The sequence below is a fragment of the Rosa chinensis genome, chromosome 1, assembly GCF_002994745.2.
Source record: "Rosa chinensis cultivar Old Blush chromosome 1, RchiOBHm-V2, whole genome shotgun sequence".
NCBI classification, from domain to species: Eukaryota; Viridiplantae; Streptophyta; class Magnoliopsida; order Rosales; family Rosaceae; genus Rosa; species Rosa chinensis.
Genome location: NC_037088.1, coordinates 38,276,395 through 38,286,838, shown reverse-complemented (window position 1 = coordinate 38,286,838; position 10,444 = coordinate 38,276,395). Strand labels below are relative to the sequence as shown.

At 38.8% G+C, this 10,444-nt stretch overlaps 1 protein-coding gene and 1 long non-coding RNA gene across 6 annotated transcripts; both read right to left on the bottom strand.

Moving 5' to 3' along the window:
- Positions 1–1,294: 1,294 nt before the first annotated feature.
- LOC121048833 lies at positions 1,295–4,678 on the bottom strand. Of its 2 annotated transcripts, none has more exons than XR_005804749.1 (8): positions 4,520–4,678; positions 4,326–4,429; positions 3,754–3,851; positions 3,346–3,621; positions 2,862–3,031; positions 2,603–2,745; positions 1,738–1,967; positions 1,295–1,604 (listed from the first exon to the last, which is right to left on the bottom strand). It is a non-coding gene; the product is annotated as an uncharacterized LOC121048833 (long non-coding RNA). The 2 variants fall into 2 exon arrangements; XR_005804748.1 differs by having other exon boundaries at positions 3,754–3,811.
- Positions 4,679–4,822: 144 nt separating this feature from the next.
- Positions 4,823–8,998, bottom strand: LOC112197863 (putative disease resistance RPP13-like protein 1). Of its 4 annotated transcripts, none has more exons than XM_024338817.2 (3): positions 8,434–8,998; positions 5,128–8,318; positions 4,823–4,985 (listed from the first exon to the last, which is right to left on the bottom strand). In XM_024338817.2, exons 1-2 carry the CDS (start codon positions 8,940–8,942, stop codon positions 5,294–5,296), a joined length of 3,534 nt encoding a protein of 1,177 aa, XP_024194585.1. In that variant the 5' UTR covers positions 8,943–8,998; the 3' UTR covers positions 4,823–4,985; positions 5,128–5,293. The 4 variants fall into 4 exon arrangements, with proteins under 4 accessions (XP_024194585.1, XP_024194592.1, XP_040368664.1 ...); XM_024338824.2 differs by having other exon boundaries at positions 4,823–4,982; XM_040512730.1 differs by lacking the exon at positions 4,823–4,985 and having other exon boundaries at positions 5,711–5,935; positions 6,025–8,318.
- Between the last annotated feature and the right edge of the window lie 1,446 nt (positions 8,999–10,444).

Here is a 10,444-nt window from a genome sequence, read left to right as displayed (position 1 = left end):
TATACTTGCTTTCCTGGTTCATCAACGGCATCGCAATTCCTTGACTTCTTTAATTTGCTGCAGTTAAATAGTGCAGCGTTTTGTTGACTCTATTGATTCATTGGTCTTTCCTTGAGGGTTTAAGGGTACGTATCTCATATTTGGATGCATAAATGTTGTGAATGTTTCATAAATGAAACGATTTGTAGTCTGAATTAAACAAAAGAAAAAACCCCAAAACCCCATGTTCATCTTGACCACGCACAAGCTACTAATATATTAATTCATCTTTTGCAAACCCCGTGTCCGTCGCTGGAATTACTCACGAACAATCCAATGCTCGTTTGTCCATGGAACTGGGAGAGGACATGGGCAGGAAGGAGAGGATTTTGTTGATAGAAAAGCAATTTCATTCAATTAATTAATGAATCGAAGAATTACATTCGAATCGTACCATCTTATCTTTTATGTGAAGAAAAACAGGAGCACCACAAGAGAGAACTAGGGTTGGGATCCGGCCCCAGGCTCAGTGAAACCCAAAACAGTTTATATTAGAAGTTTGCTGGGTGTGAGATTTGTTGGGTATGACTTTTGCTGGGTGTGAGTTTTGCTTAGGGTATTATTGGAAAAGTTGCTGAGTACAATTATAAATTCTATTTTTTTATTGAGTGTAAAAAACTTGTTGGGTCTAAATAGAAATTTGTTGGGTACATTTAGAAAGACCCATTATCAATTACCATTCGGATGCTATTAACAACGTAATATAGATTCTCCCTGTATATGTATAATTCTTTATAAACACTAGTTCCACTACCGACAAGGATGAATTATAGACCTATGTACATTCTAGACCAATTTCCGAACTGCATCTCTATAACAGACGGTCTGAGCTCCCTGTGTTTTAACACTTGCGGAAGCCTTCATTGTATTCAAACAAACCGGGGTTTTAGTGTTTTACCAATAACTAGTGAAACCTAAGAACACCATATTGATGTAATGCTACGGTATTTTTAATTGAGGATGGAGGAAGAGGAAACTTAAGAACACCATATTGATGTAATGCCACGGTATTTGTAATGCCCGATAGAGGAAAGTTGCCATGTATTCTTTCACAACTATACAAACCATGTAAAAAGAAGAAGATTCAAGACAGGTAAAATCAGGGAATGTACCATACTGAGCTGATTAAGTTTTCTGCATGAATTTCTTAAATTATGGCATTCATACATCCAAATGTTTGTAGAAAAGCTCTGAAATCAGATATGTTTCCTTGTCGATCAGCCATGAGAACTTTCTTAGCGCTGCCAACAATTAATTTCAGTACAAACATATAGATACCCAATATATGGATGACAATGACAGGGAAGCGATAGAGGTTGCAGATCAATTGAACTAGAATGCGATTATGTATTAATCTTTAAGACAATGTCCAATTTATAAAAAGATATTTGGACATGAATTAATCAGTACTCCAACTATATGCATTGAACAAAACTTATCAATTGAGTGATATGGAAGGGAAAGGATCTTGTGGGCCAGTAAGGACAGTTCTTAACAATCAAAGTGCAACACTGTTTGGCCATGTGTTGTCTGTTGCCATTGACACCAAGTTTCTTTGCTGATTACTGGTATAATAGAGGAGCAACAACATTTAGAGGTCATTAATTCTCCATTCTCATACACCAAAAAAGTATGGAAGCAAAGCACCACAAGGAAGTGAGTATGGAAGCAAAGCACCACAAGGAAGTGTACCATTACCTTCAGTGGCAGCACTGCAACAGGGACTATCAGGAGATCGTACATCATAATGCACCTTTCTCTTTCCATCTTTTCCACAATGTAACTAAGGCTCGGGATCAAATGGAACATAGAGATAAGCAATGATCTTTAGTTAAGACCATTTAATTCTTCAATTCCTTATTCTAAACAAAAGTAAAAACACCTTTAGTGGTAGCGCCACATTTAATTGTAAACCTGTAACATATACACTGGTAAAACAAAAAAGAATAACATTACTATCAGCCTGAAGCTGTGGTCAGAAGAGAATCCAGGAGTTACATGCAAAAAGAAAGTAGACTCGAGATTAGTAATGATATTAATGATTGAGTAAAATATAAATGTTCACTCAATTGCTCATTTTACTTTCTGGCTCCACATTGTGTGGTATACTATTTATAGTTTTTCAATGGGGGAATGGAAGACACACTACTATGGACTTCAGTTCAAACATTTTTGCAGAAATTCAATACACACCCCATGATGCAGTTACAATGAAAAATATCAAAAGATGCATAGACTGTGGTAGTAGCTGTTGAAGTTAATGCTGAGTTTCTTATTGACCTTATGCTAGTTAGTTAACTTGAGTTATAAGTTTTTGTGGTACTTAATATTTACCGCGACTTATGGATAACATCGAAAGCAGTAGACTTTTCTGAAAAGCACCTTAGTGCTAAAACCAATTATGACTTGCACATCATGTGTTGGGCCAATCTCCCTCCCTCCCTCCCTCTCTCCAGTTTCACTCAGGCAGCATTGTATTTGCATAGACCACCTCAGTTATTATACAAGAAAAAGAAAGTGACATGGGTATGTAGGCAATCATCGGAGCCAAGTATCCTGTTACCTAAAGAACTCTGGATCACTAGTCACTACAAACTGGGAAGTTGCCTTCTGCTCTTTTAAATTCTGGCTCCCTAGAAGATGGAGCTTTCATCAGTTAGCCCTCCTCCAAGGCATAGGAATCCCACCAAAAAAGTTACCACTCCCCTGATATAATAGAGAAGAGCCACAACCCTTTGAGGTCATTAATTCTTCATTTTCAGATTCAGTCCTAAAATACTTCAAAAGTAAGAAATTAAAGCACCAAAAGGAAGTAAAGATACCATCAGTAGAAGCATTGCTACCGGGACTATCAAGACAATGCAAATCTTGACAATGTTGGGGATAAGAGCAGTCTTAAGTAATTAACCTCTCTTTCCCTCTCCGAGAAGGTGACTCTCCAGGAGGTCCAATAGTAGAGAGCCTCAAAAATATTTTCTTACTTATGCTGCATCTGAAGAAATAAGCAACAAAGAGGATGCATTAGCCAGCTTTTTAATATATAATTCAGGGGCTAAGGATCAACAGGCATTACAATATGGTTAAGGAAACATAAATGACTATATCTCGATGTTATGTGAAACTTTAAACCACATATGTTATTCTGATAGACTATAAGGATTGCAATAGCATTTATTGAATGGTTAGCTCTCCTGATTATGGACCCAAGCTAAAAAATTATAGGTTCTAAGTTTCATTATACAGCATTACAGCTTTATAAAGTACCTTCAACGTTAAATAAGTAGAATTATATTGAAGAAGAAATACCTGACAGATTATTAGGTGATTATTATAACTGTGCCAAGACATTGCAACCGTGTCATATCCATATTGATAAATGTCAGTGTCAGCAATCTTGGGACAATCTTCCCCTTGCTCTGTTAAGACTTAGGAGACCCTTCTTCACATGCACACTGCAAATTGTTTGCAACAAAGTCTTTTTTGCAAGAACTGATTTCAAGTATATGAGATGTTTTCACTATTGACAGGTCTCATAACTGGTTACTGAGATAAAGGTTCAACAGCTACAAGTATTATGAGATGCTGCATGTAAAGAATGGAAAGTAACAGGATACATGCATTAGCCATTTTTTTCCAAAATGCAGGGCCTAAGCCACAAGCTTTAATAAGATCATTAATTCTTCATTTACATATCATACACAAATGTAAACATACCTAGAGGCGGCACTGCATATAGTTGTAAACTTGTAACGTCTAGGAAGCTGATATCACACTGGCACAAAATTACCAAAAACATCAGTACTAGCTTGACCCTGAAGCAAGAAAATCCAAAAGTTGAAGTAGACCGAAGATCAATATACATATTAATGATCGAGTAAACTTTATCTATATACTCAATTTACTACATAGTTCCACATTGTGCCTACAGCTCATAATCTTTCAATGAAAAAATTGAAGACACACTAGTGAGGATTTGAGCTCAAAACATTTTTAAGAAAATCAAAACAAACCCCATTTCTTTGTTAATATGAAAAATATTATGATTCATAGATTTGTTTTAGCAGCTGTTGACGTTATGCTAAATTAGTTAGCTTGAGTTATAAGTGTTTGTGATACTTAATATACTTCGATTTATTATGTTTTGTTTGGCAGGTCTTAATCAAGATGTGAAGATTGAATTGAAACAGCAACTTTAAAAGCTTTCTAGAAAGTCTTTGATGAAAGACCAAGTCAGTTCAACTAGAACGAACTGAATAGAGATCAGAAGAGTGCAAGTATTGACTGACCCAAAATTGGTTCTCATCTCCCTGTGATTTTCATTCTGCTTGGAAACAGTGTGGATGAGTGGAGGAGATAAAGAACAGTGTGCAAGTTCAGATAAGAAGAGAAGCTGTGCAAAAATAGAAGCAGTACATCAGGAATTGCCTACTAGAGTGAAGAGGTGAGTAAACCGAATCAACTGCAAGAGAATTATACTTACAACTCAGAAATCAAGACATGGCAATATCTCCGTCTGTTCATAGTATATACATCTCACATGGGAAAAATAGGACCTTACTAGTGAGTTTATAAGAGTTTGGGTCACTCCATCCATTGCCAATTGATTTTGGATGTGAACCCCAGATTACTTTATCATGATTGAGAATGTGATAAAATATAACTCTCACATTGGAAAAATATAAGTTTACTTATGGATTTATAAGGGTTTGGGTCACTCCATCCATTACCAATTGGTTTTAGATGTGAACCTCATATTACTTTATCATGGTATCAGAGTGGGTTATCCCACGTGTGCATGCCTCAGAGCCACACAGGCTCCACGTCACCCAAAGTTGTCCACGTATATGACTTGAAAATTCGCCACACGTGCGGGGCGTGTTGAGAGTATATAGCCACTTCATCTATCATGATATCAGAGTGGGTTATCCCATGTGTGCATGCCTCTGCTGCATATCAAGAAACAGGGCAGAAAGAAGACACATTACCCAGCTTTTCAAAGTATCAATTGACAACAACATATATATTCTCTCTAGTATCAATAGACTGAATTGGGAAGGGCAAAGACCAGAATTGGGATGTGCGGCATACCTTGGGGAATGGAAACGGTCTGTTTTTCCTTCGTATGGCTTGTCCTTGTCAAACCCATTGATCATGAGTTCAAGCAAGACCCTAGAACTGTGGAATCAACAATGACTTCAAACAATAGGATCTTACACGTAGAATATGCAAGCCCTCTGAGACATGGCCAAATTGATCAGAATGCAAGCCCTCTGTCGTTACCCAATAAATATGCCTTGATGTGAATCTTGGGCCAATCTTCATCCGTCTCTCTTCGGCACCGTTTCTCAAGCAAAGGACATTCATAGATATGTAGCGAAGAGGGTAGCCCACTATCTGGCAAGCACCGGAGCGCAGGACAATTCCAAATCTCCAAGCGTTGAAGAGAAGAGGGTAGCCCACTTTCTGGCAAGCACCGGAGCGCAGGGCACTCGCGAATAATCAATGTCTGAAGAGAGTTGAGATGGCCAAACCACTTGGCGCCGTCGATGGTCTCACAATTCAGACGGCAGATCTCTAGATATGTGAGAGTGCTGGGAAACAGCTCCTCCGCAAACCAATCTACTTTTTCGTCGCAGTCAAAATCAAGTACCAGTCTTTTAAGAGAGGCGAGTGTTCGGAGACCCTTGTTCAGATTCTGCACTCTCTTTGCATTCACTTTTTTACAGTCGAAGTACTCAAGTGATTTTAACTTTGACGGGAATCCATCTTCGGGAAAGCATTCAAATTCTGGGCAATTATATACGTCCAAAGACTCAAGAGATGGGAGACTGTCTGATGCTAATCTCCCGGTAAGATTGGGACAGAATTTTACTACAAGCTCTCTGAGGGAAGGTAACTGTCCCAATGGTGGCAAGGATATACAATTATCACAATCAAAAAGTTCAAGATAAACGAGAGCAGAGGAAGAATAATATTCTGACCAACCTGGAAACATTTTGCCTCTATAACCTCTAATTTTAAGACTTTCCAGGTTCAGGTGAGGTTGGAGCTTCTCAAGCACTTCTCTTTCTTCTACAGTATTATTGCCTTCTTCACATGAATCCCTTCCTCCCCAAAAAAAAATCGGGTCTTTCCATTCCAATACCAGTTCCTTAAGAAACTTCTTGTCCCTCAGTATGTAGGCCTCCAAACCGCTGCTATACTCAAGCCCTGAGATACAAAGTCTTCCACGCAATTTTTCAAGCTTCTTTAACTCCGGCAAATTATCCCCAGCAGTGTGTTTGTCTAGCGCAAACTCTGGTAACATCTGGAGGTCTTTCAACTTACCCATTTGTGGTGGCATCTTTTTTAACGTCTTTGTAATATCCAGATGGCTCAAGTTGATCAATCTTCCCAAGTTAGCTGGCAGTTCAGTAAGGCCTGTACAGCATACCAACAACAATACTTGCAAGTTATACAAAGTACAAATTGTATCAGGTAACTTTTCGATGGAACTGTAAGACAAGTCCAAGTGCTGAAGATGTTTCAAGTTGTTAATTGAATCAGGCAATTCATCAATATAGTACCCTGATAACTTGAGCATTCTTAAACATTGAAACTTTGGCAATGCCTCATAGAACCCTTTGCCCGAGAACGTCCACCGCATATATGGTCCTAATTGTAGTAAGGTGTGCAAATGTTTAGCTTGCTGTAAAGCCTCAAACATCTCTAGGCTATCAGTCTCATCACAATATCTCGACATAAATGAAAAGTGACGAGTCTTGCTCAAATTGTTGGGTGAATCACTGCCCTCCCACCTAGAAAAAAATTCTCCTGATACAAAGCTTGCTAAATCATTAATAAGGTCATGCATGATATATTTATCGGAACTTGATGCAACTTGAATAAATGACATTGAGATTAGATCATTGAAGTAATCTTGTCCGATTTCTTCTGCAGTTTTGGTTTTTTTAGGTTGCACTAGATCTTCAGCCTTCCACAAGTAAACCAATTCTGATGTTTCGAACACATAGTTCTTGGGAAATATCGAACAATATGCAAAACAATGTTTGAGTTGTGAAGGCAGGTACATATAGCTCAACCAAAGAGATGGCAGAATGTCACACTCCAAAGGCAACTCCCACAGGTCACTGTTCAATATAGTTTCCCATTCACCAACATTTAATTTAGAACGTAAGAGACCCGCAAGGGACTTAATAGCCAAAGGAAGACCCTTGCACTTTCGAACAATTTGTCTACCGATTTCTCCAAGATGTGCGCGCACACCAACACCTGCATTTTTGAAGGCATGTTTTTCAAATAATGGCCAACCATCTTCCTCGGGCATTGGCATTAGATAGTGAGCTTCAAGAGTACCCACCATACGTGCAACATCTTGATTGCGTGTTGTGACAATAATCTTACTTCCATGTGCTCCAAATTGAAAAGGACGCCTTAAGACCTCCCATTCAGTATAATTCTTATTCCACACGTCATCAAGAACAATGAAAATCATTTTCCCCTTCAAAGCTGCCTTCAATTTTGACTGAAGTAGATGTAAGTTCCCAATGTTGCAAGCATCTAAAGTAAGGGACTCATAAATTTGTTGTGAGATCCGAAGAACATCAAATTTTTCAGAAACACAAGCCCATGCTTGGATGTCAAAATGTTGTTCAACTCTAACATCGTTGTACAAAAGCCGGGCAAGGGTGGTCTTTCCGATCCCACCCATACCCACAATAGGAATCACACTTATATTATTGCTTTTCTCATCATCTGATAGCAACAGTTTAATAAGCGTCTCCTTCTCGTCATTCCTACCACACACACCAGAGTCTTCTACCAAAGAAGTTGACTGTAGTGTTTGCGATACCCTGTATCCAGCACTTGCTTCCAAACCCAAGACATATTTTCTCTTCTCCATAATGGAATCTAGTCTATTAAGAACTTCCTCTACCCTGAGGTAAATTAATGTTGAGTCAAAAGCATGAGATAGGAGACTGGAGTTGAGGTCTTGTACCTTACTCGTGCTACTTCCAGATTCGGGTTCCATCTTTCGTCTTAATGCTTCTGTCTTGATCTCCTGCAATAGGTCCTGGGTATCATAGACAGCTTCTTTAAGCTCATTGAGCCATGCCTTCACAGTTGGGTTGTTCAGTTGCTTCCCCTCGGCGTCATCGAGGTGCGGCGTAATAAACAACAACTTGTTCTGTAACACCTCCTGGACATGGGTCAGGGGCACACCACCTAGCTTGTCTTGAATCACTGTAACAATCTTTTGTATGAACTTTGACTCGTGCCTACAAATTGCAATCAAAACAAAAATATATTATACAAGCTAGCCAGCTATGAGTCTATCAATTTCAAACAGTTAGATATGCGAATAAAATCAACAATTAACTGATATGTATATACCCGTCAGCTTCATTTTGTAAAACCATGCCTGCTAGATCTGCAACTTCTCTAAGCGCTGCCCGCCATCCATTCAACTTCTCCGAGGATTGATTTTCTTGGTATTTAGGAACCTTTGAAAGAGTTTCTGCCTGCTTCCTCACATGGGATGGATCGACGTCGTAGAAGACGGGTAACACGACATGATCAGAGGTCCTCTTGCGTTGAAGGATCATAACAAGCTCGTCCAGACACCATCTGGAAGAGGTGTAGTCTTTCGAAAACACAATCACAGAACTTTGTGACTGTTGAATGGCGTTCTCAAGCTTTTCCTTGATATTTTCCCCTCTCTCCAGTTCAGAGTCATCTCGGAAAGTATGAAATCCGGCGTTGACCAGAGCCGCGTAGAGGTGATCAGTGAAGTTCTTTCGAGTGTCCTCACCTCTGAAGCTCAAGAACACGTGATAGCGAAATGGGTAAGGAGAGGCAGTATATTTGGAAAGGGAGGCCGTCTGACTTCGGAACAGAGCCATGGATGAACCAAAAAATCAAAATCTCAGAGTTGAGTGGGAACTGGGTTTTGTAGAAAGGATTCCCCTTCTTTCTCTTTTTCTTTTATGGTTGATGCCCCTTGGTTTTTTCCAGTCAAAGTCATCATGTCCCTTTCTTCATTTCGGCAAAAACAAGAGTAAAAAATTCATATGCAGAGACCATGATTAGCGGGAAACGTGTAGATGGTTATACCGAGGTGTTCGGTAATTATTTTAAAGGTTAAAGTTAGGCTTCACTTGATCAAAATCGTCTTCTTACTTTCTTAGATACCCACCTACGACTTGTACACTCGACTCAAGATACTGAAGAGAAGTCCAGTGCAGATCAAGTGATTAACGGTGAAATATCTGCAGTTGATTCGTTGTCTGAAATTTTATACAATATAATATAAGGAGCCTTGCTTTAATTGCAGCAAAGCAGACCAATCCTCGATGCGGCTGCCACGAATAGTATATGGAGTCATCAGGACTGCTAGCTTTGAAAGCATGAGAATAAAGTATATCTGTATCTAGAACTACAAAAACTTATCCCAGGACCAAGGGGTAGCAAAATTAAATAGCTCAATTGATCATGCATCCAGAAATAAAAAGAGTCTAGTACTGTCAAATACTTTCCCAGTAAACACAGTAGTCTATTCTAAAGTAGGCACGACTGTAATATCTTCTAATGTAGCTAGGTACAGCTTATACATACTGCAAGCTGCAAAATATTTCTCTGTACTATTTCTATGTCTGCTCCTCGAAAGTTGAAGCCACTATTAGTAATCCTGCCATCACTGCAAAAGTTTTCCCAGCAATGGAAGGGGTTGTAGGTAGACCATCGAAGTAGCACCAAAAACGTAATCACGCAGACACCTCTCGTGGCTCTCTGGGGTGTCCAGAAGTCCGGCCAAGTGTTGATACAGTCCGCAAAGGAATCTCCTTGCTGACATGCAGCATAAAAAGAACAAACATCACAGCTCAAATCAATTGGCATTGCACTAGACTACCTTGGAACTGGAAAAGATTTTACATGTTCAGCTCATCAGCTGGAAAGTGATGGAAAGTGATAAATAGTACTATTTATTTTCGAAATCTACTATTTTCGAAATGATGGAGAGTGATAAATAGTACTATTTATTTTCTGGAAATGTTTATTTCTTTTTTCAAATTTTGATCTAGTTTGTAAAGAGGAGACCAAATCTGTCCAACTTCTGTACTTCTGGTTTTGTATAGATGGGCTATGCTCCCATGGATGTTCTTAGCTCTACTTCTGGTTTTCTTGCAAACTCTGAACAATTTTTTTTTAATGTATTGCCACTAATGATGGAAAGATTAAGCAGTGGAAATTCATTAATAAAAGTCAGTAATGCACATAAGCAAGCAATAGTCGTATTTGCAATAACTCATTATATGTAATAGAGATAATCCGAAATCTTAACAATTGGTCTTCACCCTAATCCTAGTACCAGTACAAACAAAACTTCACTCTACGTACAATTTTA

Excerpts from the sequence above, each read along its gene's own strand:
- LOC112197863 (XM_024338817.2), bottom strand. The coding sequence starts at position 8,942 with ATGGCTCTGTTCCGAAGTCAGACGGCCTCCCTTTCCAAATATACTGCC. Across the intron at positions 8,319-8,433 it reads TTACAAAATGAAGCTGACGG|GCACGAGTCAAAGTTCATAC; the intron begins GTATATACATAT and ends TGCAATTTGTAG.